This window comes from Myotis brandtii, unplaced genomic scaffold, assembly GCF_000412655.1.
Source record: "Myotis brandtii unplaced genomic scaffold, ASM41265v1 scaffold1037, whole genome shotgun sequence".
Lineage (NCBI taxonomy): Eukaryota > Metazoa > Chordata > Mammalia > Chiroptera > Vespertilionidae > Myotis > Myotis brandtii.
Genome location: NW_005353483.1, coordinates 967,285 through 984,976, shown reverse-complemented (window position 1 = coordinate 984,976; position 17,692 = coordinate 967,285). Strand labels below are relative to the sequence as shown.

Here is a 17,692-nt window from a genome sequence, read left to right as displayed (position 1 = left end):
AATAATTCCTTGTATTTTATATTTTAAGTCATATGCAAATTATATGATTAAGAGAATTCCAATTTTTGGATTTTAGAAGTAGACAATGAGTCCTCTTGATTATTTTCTTGCTTTAAGACCCTTAACAATCTGAAAACTAAAAGTTATAACTCAGCAATACAATATTCAAAGATAAGAGGTCAAATTTTTTACCTGTCATTACTCACCTGTCATCTGTCTCAGATGGTTCCAGAAGATTAAACTCAGAACAAGTAGTTGGACCATTTAAAATGTAGGTATATACTGTATAAACAATAGCCTCGGAGTTATAATTACTGTTAATAATGCATAGACTAAATACAATAGGACAAGGAATACCCACCTTCTAACGATGACGATACTCGCGCTCTCGGTCACGCTCTCGGTCTCGGTCCCGATCTCGGTCACGGTGTCTCTCTCTTTCTCTGCTTCTCTCTCTATAATAATCATCATGACGATCTCTACTGCGGGATTTATGGCGCCGACGCTTTTCTCCTGATCTACTATGGTCCCTCTCTCTTGATCGTTCACGTCTTCTAAAAGAAATTACTGGATTAATGCTCTCCATATTGGATAACTTAAAAAGATTTTCAATATTTAGTGTTTGGGGACTCTTTCCCCTTCCCCACGTGGGAGTCTGTGCTGTGAGATTCTTTCCCCTTCCCCGTGTGGGAATCTGTACTTGTTCTTCAATAAATTTCCACCTTTGCTATAATAAAAAAAAAAATTCTGGTGCTTAAAAATCTCTAAGGCAAAAATAAATTTTATAGGCCTATTTCAGACTTACGATATCTTGAACATCAATGATTTACCAACACACCTATAATCATGAACTAGAATTCCCATTTTTAAAAATACTCACCCAAATATTGGGAACATGGCACACATCACGTTTTATCTATTACTAGACGCCCGGTGCACAAATTCAGGCACAGGTGGGGTCTGGCCAGCCCACCCAGATGGGGGCCCATCGGGCCGGGCTGGCGGGGGAGAGGGGTCATGGGCAGTTGGCTAGCCAGCCCCACCCCTGATCGGGGTGTTGGGGCTGATCAGGGCCTGGATCAAGCTGGTTGGCTGCCACAGTGTGCGTCATAGCCACCGCCATTCTGGTCGCTGGGTTTTTATATACATAGATAATTTGTAGTCTAAAATAGACATGTATTGTTCACCGAATAATAAACAGGAAGGTAAGCCCTAGCCAGTTTGGCTCAGCAAATAGCGTGTCGGCCCAAAGACTGAAGGGTCCCAGGTTTGATTTAGGTTAAGGGCAAACATCTTGATTGCAGGCTCGATCCCCAGCCCTGTCAGGGCTCGTGTGGGGGGCAACCAATTGATGTGCCCTCTCCCCCTCCCTTCCACTCTCTCTAAATATCAAAGGGAAAATAGCCTCGGGTGAGAATTAACACAAGTAAACAAACAAACAAACAAACAGACAGAAAGGTGAAAGAGAAAAGTTCAAAGAACTTCTATTTCAAGCTAAAGAACATACAGAAGGTAGTTTTGTAGATATAAAATTCATGAAATCACTCAATATACAATGGGACTTAAATATAAGAAATTACCACCTATTGCCTGGCTGGTGTGGCTCAGTGGATTGGGCGTCATCCCATGCACCAAGAGGCCACCAGTTCCATTACCGGTCAGGCCCATGCCTTGGTTGCAGGTATGATCCCTAGTACATGGATATGCGGGAGGCAGCCGATCAATGTTTCTCATTGATATTTCTATCTCTTTCTCCCTCTCCCTTCCTCTGTCTCTAAAATCAATAAAAACATCTTTTTTAAAAAAGTTAAAAAAAATTTACCACCTATTAACACAGGTTACCTAAACCCATACATAAATATCAATTTTACCTCTATAACTAAAAAATGTCACTCCTCTAAGAAACTTTCTAATAATATATACATGTTTGTTGGGAAGGCTGAGAAGAGTGGTGGGAAGCAAAGAAGAAAACCCACTAATTACGACCACTAGTAAAGACTGGGATATTATTCACATTGTTACTTAATGAAGAGAAATGTTTCATGAACCACTTAAAAAACAAACCACAGGTAATTTAACCAAGTATGCTGCCTAAAATACTTTTAAAAATTTGAAATTCATTATTAGGTGCTTATTTTGGACTTAAAATGTTTAAAAGAAGACCGTATGAGATATGGTTTTTAGCTATGACTAATTTGTTCAGATACAAAAGTCCTTACAATGGGTCAAAATGTAATAATTATAAAGTAGGGGACCATGACTATGACAATCTTTTTCCTTAACTTTACGAAAAAGATTCTACCACCAGATAAATTATACAAAAGACAGATCTCAGAGTATCATGTGAAGATTAAAGATCTACCATTAAAAAGTATGAAAAATTTCAAGGTAAGCAGTAATGCTAAAATATGGAATTACCTAATTAAAAAACTAAGAATAGATAATCCATTCATTAACTCCCTTGTTCAAGAAACGTTTACTTAACACCCATTCTGTATATTCATTAGAAATATTGTAGTGACAGCCACTATGGAAAATAAATATGAAGGTTCCTCAAAAAATTAAGAATAGAGCTACCATATGACCCAGGAATGAATCTCTCTCTTCTGGGTACACCAAAAAAAAGTTAGAAAACATTTATTTGTAAAGATATATGTACCCCTATGTTCATCGCAGCATCATACATGGTAACCAAGACATGGAAAAAACCAAGTGTCCATGGATGGATGACTGGATAAAGATATGGTTCATAGATACAACAGAATACTACTCAGCCATAAGAAAGGATGAAACACTATTCACAACAATATGGATGGATCTTGAGAGTATCATAGTAAGCAAAATAAGCCAAACAGAAAGGACAAGAACCATATAATTTCACTCATACATGGGATATAAAACAGAAAGCAACAAAGGAATAAACAAAAAACTCATACATAAACAACAGTATTGTGGTTACCAAAGGGTAAGGGGGTGAGGGGATTTTGAAGGTAAAGGGGTTCAAATAAATAGCGGTAAAGCGAGACTAGCCCTAACCAGTTTGGCTCAGTGGATAGAGCATCAGCCTGCGGACTGCAGGGTCCCAGGTTTGATTCTGGTCAAGGGCATGTACCTTTGTTGCGGGCACATCCCCAGTAGGGGGTGTACAAGAGGCAGCTAATAGATGTTTCTTTCTCATCAATGTTTCTGACTCTCTATCCCTCTCCCTTTCTCTCTGTAAAAAATCAGTAAAATATATTTAAGAGCAAAAAAAAAAACCAAAAATAGGCGACTAGACTTTTGGTGGTGAACACACAATGCAATATGCAGATGATGTTTTATACAATTGCACACTTGAATCTATGTCACCCCAAGAAATTTATTTTAAAAAAAGAATATTGTAGTGAATAGGATGGGTAAGGCCCCTTCCAACTTTCAACATGTATAGTGAAAATAAATGTGAATTAATAATAAACAGGAATAGATTATAGTAGTACTATGGAAGCAATAACAAAACCTGACAAAATGTCCTGGGAGAAGACTCCTGCTATAAGTTAGACTGAGTTGAGGCATGAAAAATATAAGCCATGCCCTGGCCAGTATGGCTCATCTGGTTGAGCAGTGTCCCATATGATGCCTGATCAGGGCATATGCCCAGGTTGCAGGCTCAATCCCCAGTAGGTGGCGTGCAGAAGGCAGGCAGCCCACGGCTCGTGTGTGAGTGTGTGTGTGTGTGTGTGTGTGTGTGCGCGCGCGCGTGCGCTCTCCCGCCCCTCATCAATAAAAACATTTTTTCAGGAAAAGGGTTCCTAACAGAAAGAATACCAAGTACAAAAACAGTGAAATGATCAAGTGTAAGTATAATCAAAGTTCTATTTTAAAGTCCCAAACATATTTTTTCCATATGTAAAAGTAGCAGGTTTAAATAGAAATGAGACAGGAAAGTTTTACCTTGATCCAGAACCATAAGACTTGGATTCAATTCCATGAAGGCAAAATTGCAAAGAGCTAATAAGAACTTTGCAACGATCATCAGCAGATACTTTGGATTGTTTAATTAAAGAAATTGCAGTTACCAATGTCTCAATTGCACTCCCATAATCACCTGTGAGGGGAAGAAGAGGGGTTGAAGTCAAATAAATTTTATTTTCAAAATACCACCAAATCACCTCTGCAGTAAGAGTATAAATATAAAGCAGTTTACACAAGGAGTGAACTTTAAAATGACCACAGAAGATTTCTTTTTTTTTTTTTTTTTTTTTTAGTATTTTACCATTTGCAAAAGGCTTTTCTGTGCATAAAATTAGCAGTTTTTGGTTATTAGTATAGCTATATGAAGCACGTTACCATTTTGTAAATATGATAATAAATGAGTGGTCCTAAGGTGCCTCAGTCATTAAATGTCAGGGTTGAGATTTAAATCTACATCTAAAAATTTTAAATTAGGGGCTTTTCCATTACACTGTGACACACAGCTTTCTTCAATACCTTTTAAATAAAGGAGAGAAATTGACTTGGGAATATATAAATAACTACTATATAGAAACGATCATTCATAATAACATAATTAAGAAGTATTAATACAAAAAGAAATACACAAACCAGCGCTGGCATCAGACACGGCTCTTGAAATAGCACTGCTTGAGATTGCCCTATTTCTATTCATGATTTCTTCAAACTCAGCTTCACTCAGTGGAGTTCTTGCCGTATCCATTTCCCTATAAAAATCAGAATAAACTTTAACTCATACACAACAGATTTCTAACTTAGTCTTAACAGTACATAAAGCAATTTATATTGGTTGTTTTGACAAGTGCCTTAGAGCAAGTATTTACTTTTCCAAATTGAAGCATGCTATTTTCTCCTAGTAAGAAAGCAAATCTAATAAGCAAAATTCTCTAATATCACGATCTTACAGATAAAATGAAGTAGCAGCTTAGAAATCTTCTTTGTGGAGGCCAGAAATGATATATTTACATATCTACAATATAACATTTTTAATTCTCACAAAAAACAGGTAAGAAATTTTTTGATGAATACACACGCAAAATGTTGACTGCAAAAAATATAGCCTACACAATCAAGGACAGCAATTTGGTTTCATTACGTTTAGATACTCCAGGCAGAGGGCCCAACTCACAAATGAAGGATAATAAATGTCTGATTAATAGAATTTCAGGCAAGACAAGACTGTAGACTATCCTGTTTGCCACTAAATCCTAGAAAAGTATCTGGAAAATAAAAGGTGCTCAGTAAGTGCAAATATTGGTTAAAAAAATGAGTAAAATGCCAACAAGATTTTCTAAAGCTGCTTGACAACATTGAAAATTGTACATGTAGCCCTAGCCAGCGTGGCTGTTAGCTGAGCATTGTCCCATGCACTGAGAGGTCACCGATTCAATTCTGGTCGGGGCACATGCCCGAGTTTTGGGCTCTATCCCCTCTAGGGGGTGTGCAGGAGGCAGCCCATTGATGTGAGTGATGTTTCTCTTTCATCGATGTTTCTATCGCTCGCTCCCTCTCCCCACTTCTCTCTAAAAAAAAATCAAAAACATATTTTTTTAAAAAATATATGAAGGAAATGAATCCCCAGGGATTTAGCGACCTGCACAAAATCACATAGCTACGCAAGTAGCAGAGCTGGATTATTCCCAACCCTGTTCTGTGTATATTTTACCATACCATACTGCCTTTTATAATAAGAAGAGAAAATAACACAGAAAATTAAGTATCTGGGGAAAGACCATAACGTTTTAAAAACTTCAATGATGGAACGTAGAATATCTTCTACAAAATATACCAAGTCTACATTCAAAGATACATACTAACTTACCTTCCAGGAGGCCCATAGTCACCCCTATCATATGGCGGAGGTCGGCCATATGGATCTGTTGGTGGTGGACCCCGACTATCTGATGTAGGCATGCCGCTGTTAGTTGGTGGAGGAAAGAAAGCTGGGTTCACATGTGGAGCTGGCGGTGGGGCACCTGGAGGTGGTCCAGGAAGATGCGGAGGAGGAGCAAGTGTAAGGGGTGGCCCAAGAGGACCAGGTGGACGAGGTGGAAAGGGGCCTGGAGGTGGAGGTGGTCCCTGTTGTGGAGGTGGTGGACCAGGAGGGGGGCCGTAGCCTGGAACTGGAGGTGGAGGACCAGGAGGAAGCGGACCCAAAGGAGGCTGCCCAAAAGGTTGTCCAGGAAAAAGAACTGGCGGTGGAGGGCGATCTCCTCGATTAGGAGGCCCAGCTAAAGGAGGTGGCAGAACCTGACCAGGTGGAGGTGGACCTGGTGGACCAGGTGGGCCTGGAGGACCTAAGGGTGGACGTGGTGGAGTCTGTCCAGCTATAGAATAAAGGGGAGGGAAAAAACAAAAAACAAAAAAAAAACACATTTCAATAAAGTATTTTAACCTTCATGCCAAGATTATACTTTTAAAGCATAACTCATAGACCAATATTCTTTCTTGTTAAATAAAACCCATATGGTAAATGCTACACTAACAATTACAAAGATAAAGTATATCCTTACAAATTTAACTTCCTCAATTTATGCTTAAGAAAAATTATTGAAACAAAAACTTTACTAAAGACAATTATACTTAGCGATAGTTTCCATCTTTCAGCATACACACATTTCTTACAGTGAAATCACCCACCTTATATTCTACTCTGATGCCAAGCTAGAAAGTGAAATAAGGAAAAATTGTCTTGAAAGAATTTTTTAAGAGGTAAGAAAATAAGACGGATGTAAATATTCTATATATAAGTCAAGCAAGTTTGGAGAAAAATAAAGACCTTTTAGGCCAAAAATGGGTATTTCCTCTATGCTGTGCCCCATATGCCATGGAATCCTAGTTTCCAGGAACAAAGGCCGAGTTCCTTTAACAAGATGCTTGATCAAATTTCCTGGATTCCAAAAATAGCATAACAAGGAGAGTAAGTCACATCAATAATGCATTACTTGAAAAGAGAGAAAAGGAAAAGAGGTATTAGATAGACACATTTTATCCATGGTAATTTTAAGAAAAAATTTACCTGGAAAAGGTGGGGGTGGCCCTCCTGGTCCTGCTGGCCCAGGAAATCTGTCCCCACCGGGAACAGCCCCTGGAAAACGGCCCCGTCCTCTACCACCTTGTGGAAATGCTGCACGTGAACTGCCTCCTGGAGGACCAGCTTTACCTTCCCCAGACATTTGTCCTGATTGTGTAGCTGCAAATATCCAAATACTCATAAATAGCATTTATTAAAATAGTTCTCTGAAATGTAACCATTATTATTAGAAACAACCACATTTCAAAGATCATTTATACTATACACTAACTTGCAGATGCCTTGGCCCTTTCCAAACTACTTGAGAAGTATTGATTAGGAAAACATTCACATTTATTTGCGTTCTTTTGAAGTCTCAAAATATCCAGGCACATATGTATTTCCAATGAATAAGTATGAGTTACTTTCAAAATACAGTACTCTCTGCAGCAGCCAAGACCAAATTCTCCAACAGAAATCCAAATTTCACTAAGCATAAATCATTTAAATTTTGTAACATATTCTTGTTAATTAAGCCTTAAGCGCTAAAACATTAAAAAAATACCAACCACTTGAATTTCTGTTTAATACATGATCATCCATCTTATCTCTTTAAGTGATAGCATTCATAAGTGGGCAATGGCAAATCTTTTCTATAGTCACTTTACCAAGTGGTGAAAGGTCTTGGTGCCAAGCAGAAATCAACGAATATTTTCTGGTTATCAGTGGTTTCTCCACCACCATAACACACATCCACATAAGTTTCCTTCAATCTAAGGATTAGAATGTAGTTCTTCCTTTCTCTAGGAGGGGAATGACAGGACAAGAATGGCAGGGCTACAGAACTTGCACACTGTTGAATAATAATGGGTTTGTGACACCTAGAGAAAAATGGGAGTAGGTTTCCAGCATACAGGATCACAGTCATAACCAGTAATTAAATCAAATGCAAAGCATGGACTTCCTAAAATGGATTCTCCAACAAACTAAATATTAAGGTGACTTTTCTAGTATAATATCTAATAAATGCTAGCAAAATTGATTAAAATACACATCTTTCAATAAAAGCCTCAGAGGAATTGCTTACTTTTCCTGGACTGCATTTCAAACTGACTCAGGAACTGTTTATTGCATGGAGTTACAACAGGATTCTGACCATGAAGTTCTCTTTTAGGCAACAGATCCATTAACTTTTTTGAGGATGCTTCAGATCCAACACCAACAAGGGCAAACCTAAAAGATGTTTAAGGGGATGGGAATAGAAAGCGAGTAGAGATTAATAATGTTACTATTATTAAAAAGAAAATAGCCTGAATTCAATTTTATCTAAGAAAACAAAATACTTAAATTAAAACTATACAAGTTCATACTTTCATCTTTAACTTTTTAAATAACATGTACAATTCACTCATTTAATGTACAGTTCAGTGATTTTTAGTACATTCCCAGTTTTTCAACCATCACCACAATCAGTTTTAAAACATTTCACCACACCAACATAAAGCCTCATTCCCATTTCCTTTCATCCCCCAACCCTAAGCAACCACTAATCCACTTTGACTTTATGGATTTGCCTATTTTGGACATTTCATATAAATGGAACCATACAATATGTAGTCCTTTGTGACTGGCTTCCTTCCCTTAGCATGCTTTCAAGGTTTATGCATGCTATAAGTATGTTTCTGTACTTAATTTCTTTTTATGGCTGAATAATATTCCATTATATGAATACTACACATTTTAAAAATCCATTCATTGATGGACATTTGAGTTGTTTCCAATTTTTGGTTATTATGAATAATGCCAGTACGAAAAGATGTTCAACATCATTAACTATCAGGGAAATGTAAATCAAAACTACAATAAGATACCATTTCACACCCACTAGGGTAGCTTCTTTTTAAAAAATATATTTTTATTGATTTCAGAAAGGAGAGGGAAAGAGAGCTAGAAACATCAATGATGAGAGAGAACCATTGATTGGCAGCCTCCTGTACGCCCCACACCAGATCAAGCCCCGCAACCCAGGCATGTGCCCTGATTGAGATCGAACCACGACCTTCTGGTTCATAGGTTGACGCTCAATCACTGAGCCATACCAGCTGGGCCACACTAGAGTACCTTTAATAAAAAAGACAAGTCTTGGTGAGGATGAGAAACTGAAACCTTCATACACTGCTGATGGTAATGTAATATGGCACAGCCACTTTGACAATCAGGCAGTTTCTCAAAAAATTAAATACAGAGTTAACAAATAAAAGGCTAATATGCAAATAGACCGAACAGCAGAACAAACCGAACAACCTAACAACTGGTTGCTATGGCATGCGCTGACTACCCGGAGCACGCAGGGAACATGGCGGATGTCGGCCCAGCGGGGTTGGTGAAGCAGGTGAGCAGGGATGCCAGACCAAGGCAGGGCACTGGTCGCTGTCATCGGGGCGAGCCTCTAGTGGTTACTGAAAATTCTTTGCTCCCACACACTGTGGTCCTGCCTGGGGCTTGCACCCACTGCTGGCACCAGAACCACTGCTTACACCCACTGCCAGTGCCCGGCGCCAGTTCCGATCACTCAGTGCTATCAGCAGGTGTGAGCGGTGGCTGCCGGCCCCTATCGCACCTGAGGGCTTCTCCACCTCCCCCTGCTCCTGAGGGGCGATTGGAGCAGCAGCCGCCACTTGCACCCACTGACAGTGCCAGCCTTGCTTGCACCCACTGCTGGCGCTGACCCCGATCGCTCTGCGCTGTCAGCGGGTGTGAGTGGGGCTGTCGGTGGGTGTGAGTGGGGCCGGCACTGTCAGTGTGTCGAGTGCGGGAGCGGGGCTGCTGGCAGACACGGGACCAGGGTCCGCGGCGGGAGGGGCTGGGCTGACACCTGCCCCTGTGTCCAACACAGCCTCGTGGCCCACAGTTCCTTTCAAGGTGCATGAATTCATGCACTGGGCCCCTGGTATATGTATATGTTGAAGAATTGAAAATCTATGTTCACACAAAGCTGGCACATGAATATTCATAGGGGCATTATTCACAATTAGCAAAAGCAGAAACAACCCCAATGTCCATCAAGTAAATAAAGAGGGTACATCCATATAATGAAATACGTAGCCACGAAAATAATTAAGTACAGATACATGCTACACCATGAATGAACCTTGAAAGCCTCTGCTAAGTGAAAGAAGTCAGTCACATGGGACCACTTATTGTATGATTCCATTTATATGGAATGTTCAGAATAAGCCAATCCATAAAGATAGATTGCTAATGGGTATGAGATTCCTTTCTGGGGTGATGAAATGTTCTGGAATAAAACAGTGGTAATAGTTGAACAACTTTGTAAATATACTAAAAAACCACTGAAGATTTTAAAAGTGGATTTTTGGTATGTGAATTACACCGCAGTTAAAAAAAAAATACATTTAAAACAAAAAAAGATTAACAGTTTTGCACAGCTATAGGATATTTTAAATTATCAGGACTCTCAGGAGCTTGGAACCCTTTTCTCCCTAATGTTCAAAATGGTTGTTAACTAGAACCCCTATTCCAGTTTTTTTTGTTGTTGTTGTTGTCAAAAATTCTGTTGTGAGTCAAGATTAAATTTAGCAACAATTTAATGAATTCATTAATTTAACATGTATTTAGTGAGCAATACACCAACTCCTACATGCCAGGCACCATACTAAGGCTAAGGATACAATAGTTGACCAAAACAAAGTCTCTGCTTGCATGAATCTTATACTGTGGTGGGAGACAGGGTAATAAACAAGTAAAAATACAATAGTGACAGAAAATATAAAGACAGGAAACAGTGATGGAAATAGAAGGTGCTATTTTGCACCAAGATGGTTGGGAAGGGAACTCTTTTAAAAGAGAGTTCTGAAGGAAATGAGATCCATATGAACATTGCAGGAAAAAGTAAACCAGAAGAGGAATCACATGTATAAGGTCCTACGTAGGAATGTATTTGAGGAACAACAAACAAACTACTATGGCTGAAACAGCATAAGGAAGCAAAGAATGGTTAAGAGAGAATGTCAGAGAGGTTGTGGGAAAACAGATCACATAGCATTTGTAGGCCATAGTAAAGATTCTGGCTTTCACTGTGAGATAGAAGCTATTAGAAGATTCTGAGTAGACTAATACTGGTGCCACTTTTTTCCAACTTCTATGTGCATACACTTTAGGAGATTAGGGTGAAAGCAGGAACACCTAATAGGCGGCTACTGCAAAAGTTCAGAAGGTAGTTTTACATAAAACGATTCCTGCTGTAATATAGGTATAATAGGCAAAAACTGGAAACAACCGAAATAACCAAAAATAATAATGGTAAAATAAATTACAGAAGCATACAAGGTATGGAAAGAATTAGACATTAGAAGAGAATATGTACTTATTGATAATGCTTGTTTTATTCCTTGTATCAAACACGTTATAAAACACATGAATTGTAATCTAGGTTTTTTTTTGCAATAAAAGCATGAAGTGCTATGACGAAACCTGAAACTATATTCACTAAAATGTTAAGAGTGATAATCTATGGATGGTTAGATTATGGCTTTCTTTAAATTTTGAATATGTGTTGTATAATGTTTCTATCTCATGTGTATAATTTAACAGTTTAAAAAAATAAAGCAAGGAGGAGGCAAGATGGCGGCATAGGTAAACACCGGAGACTGCTGCCGCAAACAACCACTTCAAAAATACAACTAAAAGACAAAACGGACATCACCCAGAACCACAGGAAGGCTGCCTGAGGAGAGACTCTTCAACTATAAGAAAAAACAATAGCATACCGAGGCTCAGAGGAGGCGCAGTGTGGAAAATACTCAGGTGCGGGGGTGCGCGCGCAAAGCGGGCTGGTGGCTGAGGGCGCGGTAGTCGTTTTCAATCAGGAGGGAGTCTCAGACTCTGAGCTCCAGATACGGGCGAGTCTCTAGGGACTCAGACTCAAACGGGAGAAGCGGGATTGTCTGGCATCAGTTGGAAGGCAGCTTTCTCTCCGAGGTTTGCAGCGGTTCCTGGGGTTCTGAGAAGCAGAGCCTCTGGGAACGGGACTGAGGGCAGCCATAACCGCTCCCTCCGCCCGCCCTGCCCTGTTGATCCCGCCCCGCCCAAGCCCTGCGCAGAGCCATTTGCCGGATCGCCTCAGGCAAAGGCTAGATTAGCACCTCCCCAGAGGACAGAAGTTTTCCGCGGCAGACACAGCTGATTCACACAGCCAGTCGGCCTGGTGGTCAAATCCCTCTAGTATTAACTACAACAATCAAGGCTCAACTAGAACAAGACTGCGCACAAAGACCACTAGAGGGTGCACCAAGAAAGCATAAAAAATGCGGAGACAAAAAAACATGACAGAAATGGACGATATAGAGCTAAAAAACGCAATTTTGAGGGCTTGCAAAAATGTGCTAGAAGCTGTCAATAAACTTGAGGAGAGAGTCACGAAAACTAATGAGACCCTCGATGCTATGATAAAGAAACAACTAGAAATTAAGCATACACGGTCGGAAATAAAGAATATTACACCCAATAGCAGACCAGAGGAGCGCAAGAATCAAGCCAAAGATTTGAAATGCGAAGAAGCAAAAAACACCCAACCGGAAAAGCAAAATGAAAAAAGAATCCGAAAATACGAAGATAGTGTAAGGAGCCTCTGGGACAGCTTCAAGCGTACAAACATCAGAATAATAGGGGTGCCAGAAGATGAGAGACAGCAAGATATTGAAAACCTATTTGAAGAAATAATGGCAGAAAACTTCCCCCACCTGGTGAAAGAAATGGACTTACAGGTCCAAGAAGCGCAGAGAACCCCAAACAAAAGGAATCCAAAGAGGACCACACCAAGACACATCATAATTAAAATGCCAAGAGCAAAAGACAAAGAGAGAATCTTAAAAGCAGCAAGAGAAAGAGACTCAATTACCTACAAGGGAATACCCATACGACTGTCAGCTGATTTCTCAACAGAAACTTTGCAGGCCAGAAGGGAATGGCAAGAAATATTCAAAGTGCTGAATACCAAGAACCTACAACCAAGAATACTTTATCCAGCAAAGCTATCATTCAGAATTGAAGGTCAGATAAAGAGCTTCACAGATAAGGAAAAGCTAAAGGAGTTCATCACCACTAAACCAGTATTATACGAAATGCTGAAAGGTATCCTTTAAGAAGAGGAAGAAGAAAAAGGTAAAGATACAAATTGTGAACAACAAACATGCATCTATCAACAAGTGAATCTAAGAATCAAGTGAATAAATAATCTGATGTACAGAATGAACTGGTGATTATAATGAATCAGGGACATAGAAAGGGAATGGACTGACTATTCTTGGGGGGGAAAGGGGAATGGGAGATGCGGGAAGAAACTGGACAAAAATCGTGCACCTATGGATGAGGACAGTGGGTGGGGAGTGAGGGCGGAGGGTGGGGTGGGAACTGGGAGGAGGGGAGTTATGGGGGAAAAAAAAAAGAGGAACAAATGTAATCTGAACAATAAAGATTTAAAAAATAAAAAAAAATAAAAAAAGAAATGTAATAGTATTTTAAAATGGGGGGAGGGGGGGGGGGGAGGGGGGGGGGGGGGGGGGGCGGGAACTGGGAGGAGGGGAGTTAGGGGGGGGGAAAAAAGAGGAACAAATGTAATCTGAACAATAAAGATTTAATAAAAAAATAAAAAATAAAAATAAAAATAAAAAGCACAACTAGAAAAAAAAAAAAAAGCAAAAAACATCCAAGTTACACTTACTCTCATGTTGCCCCTCTTCCCCGACCCTTTAATCCAGGGGTCCTCAAACTTGTTAAACAGGGGGCCAGTTCACTGTCCCTCAGACCGTTGGAGGGCCAGACTATAGTTTAAAAAAAAACTATGGACAAATTCCTATGCACACTGCACATATCTTATTTTGAAGTAAAAAAACAAAACGGGAACAAATACAATATTTGTATTTGCATGTGGCCCGCGGGCCATAGTTTGAGGACCCCTGCTTTAATCCCAGGGATAATAACGTTTCTTGAAACTATCATCTCAATAATAATTTCAATCATTGATGGAGAAAACTCAGGAAAATTAAAGAATAGACACAATCTGTCCACACTTGCAGCTCCACTAGTTTTAGTGAGCTATATCACAGGACAAATGGAGTACAAATCTTTGCCAAGAACCTCCTGCCAATGTGGATAACACAGCATCCTACACATGTGAATAGAAAGCATTAACTTGAAGAAAATTTAACACCAAAAATACTAACTTATTTTAGGGGAAAAACATCTTACCCCTTTGATTGGCCATTTGCCCGGTTTTCCAAAAACTTTATCTCCAAAATATCATTTACTCCCAAAGAATGCACTGCTTCAGTTAAGTCTTCATCTGTTGTCCACTGCAAGACATTTCCCTCTCGTTAACCATTAAAACATATCCAAGATTTTTATTGCTTCAATTTTTTAAGGGTAAACTCACAATAAAGAAAATTAATGCTCAGTTCAAATCTAAGTGCAGTTGTTGCAAATTAGTCTTCAATTTTTAAATAGCACAAAAGTACCTGAGGGCAAAATGCATTCCTTGATAATTTTCAGAAATTAGAAGATACATATCTTTAGAGATAGGATAGTGGGGGTTGTTTTATCTTAAAACGTTTCTGGTCTCTTCCAACATTAAACTGCAAAGATTTAATATTTTTAAATAAAACTAGTATCACTCGTCACTTCCTCTCCTAAAGGCAACCATTTGGGGAAATAAATTCCGTTTAAAAATATAGCCCTAACTGGTTTGGCTCAGTGGATAGAGCGTCGGCCTGCGGACTGAAAGGTCCCAGCTTCGATTGCGGTCAAGGGCATGTACCTTGGTTGCGGGCACATCCCCAGTGGGGGGTGTGCAGGAGGCAGCTGATCGATGTTTCTCTCTCATCAATGTTTCTAACTCTCTATCCCTCTCCCTTTCTCTCTGTAAAAAGTCAATAAAAAAAAGAAATATATATATGTATATGATAAAAAGAAAAAAATAACATGTACTGAGTACCTACCATGTACTTTATATCAAATATTTAACTCTTCAACAGTCTTATAAGTCCTATTATTATTCCCATTTCACATACTATGAAAGAGAAGTTAACGAGCTTGCCTAATATCACAAAACTAATAAATGGAGTACAGATTCAAAGATGTAATTATCAACCACTCTCCATTACTGTACTGTTACTGTCTCCAATATTATAAAACTTCTCAGATTGGGTGGTAGAAGATTAATCAATTCGTGTGTGTTTTAATATAAATATTTTATTTTAAAAGAAAATGCTATTAAGGAAGTTGAAGAGTGACAAGTATTTTTTTTAAATTGAATTTATTGGGGTGATATTGGTTAATAAAATTATACAGGTTTCAAGTGTACAATTCTGTAATACATCATCTGTATATTGCCGTGATTTTCAACCTTTTTCATCTCATAAACTACCAGAATTCAATAGCATACCAAAATATATGCTTTTTTGCTGATCTGACAAAAAAAGGGTATTTTTTTGTTCATTCACACCAGATGGCTATTGTTGTGTTGGCTGTTGCCATTTTTTTCCTTTGACAATCTAAGGGAAAAGAGGTCAGTGCACCTGACTAAATAATCAAGTACTGTATGTTTCAATATTCTTGTTGAAAATTTCTGGTATATTGTATTATGTGTTCACTATCCAAAGTCAAGTCTTCTTCTGAGGAGTGACAAGTTTTGATTTCTAGACAATTTTTTAAACTTTCCAATATGTATAATACACATTTCAAAGTAGAGATAAAAATTCTATAGACTTGCTCTAGTGCAGTGATGGCAAACCTTTTGAGCTCGGCGTGTCAGCATTTTGAAAAACCCTAACTTAACTCTGGTGCCGTGTCACATATAGAAATTTTTTGATATTTGCAACCATAGTAAAACAAAGACTTATATTTTTGATATTTATTTTATATATTTAAATGCCATTTAACAAAGAAAAATCAACCAAAAAAATGAGTTTGTGTGTCACCTCTGACACGTGTGTCATAGGATCGCCATCACTGCTCTAGTTAGTATTTAATGCTAATAAAATTATAAATAGCTACATTAAACATCCAGTTAATGAAACTCCCAACCACTAATTTTAAAGTCCCATAAATGCAAATTAAGATAGAATGTACAGATAGCAGTATTTCCATAAATAAGATTAAAAATTTAAGAGCAGCCCTGGCCGATTTGGCTCAGTGGATAGAGCATCGGCCTGCAGACCGAAGGGTCCTGGGTTAAATTCCGGTCAAGGGCATGTACCTTGATTGCAGGGCCCTCCCAGGCTGGGGCCTGGTCAGGGCTTGTACAGGAGGCAACCGATCGATGTGTTTCTCTCACATCAATATTTCTCTCTGTCTTTCCCTCTTTCTCTAAAAAATAAAAATGAAAAAAAAAATCAATGGAAAAATATCCCTGGGTGAGGATTAAAAAAAAATTGTAATAAAATAAAATAAATTGTACTTCTGTATACTAGCAACCAGCAATTAGAAATTAAACATTTAAAAAAAATTTAAGATCAGAATTGAGCATGTTCTCCCTTCCGTGAGTATTCCAGCATCTTCCCCTTCCCTCTCCTTTCCCCACACGCTACTAAACTCTACGGGACCTAAACTCTAAGAGATCCTCCCCAAGATCTACAACCAGAAGAGCAAAGGGCAGCAGCAGCTCGTCCAGGAGTAGCTCCTGAACATGTCCCCAAAGCCCCTTTTCTCTGACTTCTCAATGAACCAAAGCAGCCCAGCCTAGGTTCTCTCCTGTTGCTTCTTCTATCCTAAGCCCCTCCTTGATTCACTGTCCCCAGCTTTAATAAATGTACTCAAAATAAAAAGAGCAGAAATTAAAACTCTGCAAGTTTGTAACAGGAATTAGATAATGAAAACTTTAAAACCAGGAGTCATACTGTGTTTCTTTCTCTCTTACAGTTCTGAATCCTGGTTTGAGACCTTATGTAGACATTTTTCCTTTGTAAAATTGAGATAGCCGACATTTAGGAATAGGTAAAAATAACTGATTTGAAGACAAAATAATTGAACTATATTTAATTGGAATGTCTACCAAAATAAGTTGAACGACTACCAAATTAAAAACTAGAAGACCTGAAATTTGTTTTAAAGGTACTATTATTGTCCTCCTAATTGCATAAGCAAGCACATAGAAAAAATCAATTTAGTAACTTCAAAGTTAACTGCTAGAATAGCTCAAAATCAATTACCAATTCATATGGTAAGTTTACTTACCCATGTTAGATTTCCAATGTATAATGCAATTCTCTTTCCCGTATATGTATAGACAACATTTGGTGCTGCTCCTTTACCCACATCATCACCAACAGCTGGTGGGAGAGTATCCATGTAATCCCGGTCTTCTGGTGCATCTCCATTATTTGCGGATGGAGAGATGACATCATCATACAAATCTATCTGATCATGCCCACCATATTCAGCTTCCTGGATACAAAAATAATGTTTTTAAGTCATACAATAGTCAGACTACTACACTAAAGAGATTTGAATATAAATTCATTCAACTATTAATTTAAAAACACACACACAATTTAATTCAACTATTTGTTTTTAAAGTCTCGTAGAAGATTAAAAAAAAAAGGCCAAAAACTTTATGACACACGTTTGTTTTTTAATTTGATTATAGAAATGTTGATTTCCACTTATTTATAC

The 17,692-nt window shown here is 38.6% G+C and overlaps 1 protein-coding gene across 2 annotated transcripts in view; it reads right to left on the bottom strand.

Annotated features, from left to right (window-relative positions):
- CPSF6 (cleavage and polyadenylation specific factor 6, 68kDa) overlaps nt 1-17,464 on the bottom strand; it is a 29,110-nt gene extending 11,646 nt beyond the window's left edge. Inside the window, exons 1-10 of one of the 2 annotated variants that reach the window (XM_014537685.1) lie at nt 17,255-17,464; nt 14,273-14,376; nt 8,091-8,236; nt 7,010-7,183; nt 6,770-6,880; nt 5,813-6,317; nt 4,582-4,697; nt 3,931-4,084; nt 362-554; nt 25-282 (exon numbers count right to left, since the gene is read on the bottom strand). In XM_014537685.1, the coding sequence (XP_014393171.1) occupies nt 365-554; nt 3,931-4,084; nt 4,582-4,697; nt 5,813-6,317; nt 6,770-6,880; nt 7,010-7,183; nt 8,091-8,236; nt 14,273-14,376; nt 17,255-17,368 (1,614 nt within the window). In that variant the 5' untranslated portion in view covers nt 17,369-17,464 and the 3' untranslated portion in view covers nt 25-282; nt 362-364. Of the gene's footprint in view, nt 1-24; nt 283-361; nt 555-3,930; nt 4,085-4,581; nt 4,698-5,812; nt 6,318-6,769; nt 6,881-7,009; nt 7,184-8,090; nt 8,237-14,272; nt 14,377-17,254 lie in introns of those variants that run through there. The other variant, XM_014537684.1, reaches the window with a different exon arrangement.
- Nucleotides 17,465-17,692: the final 228 nt, after the last annotated feature.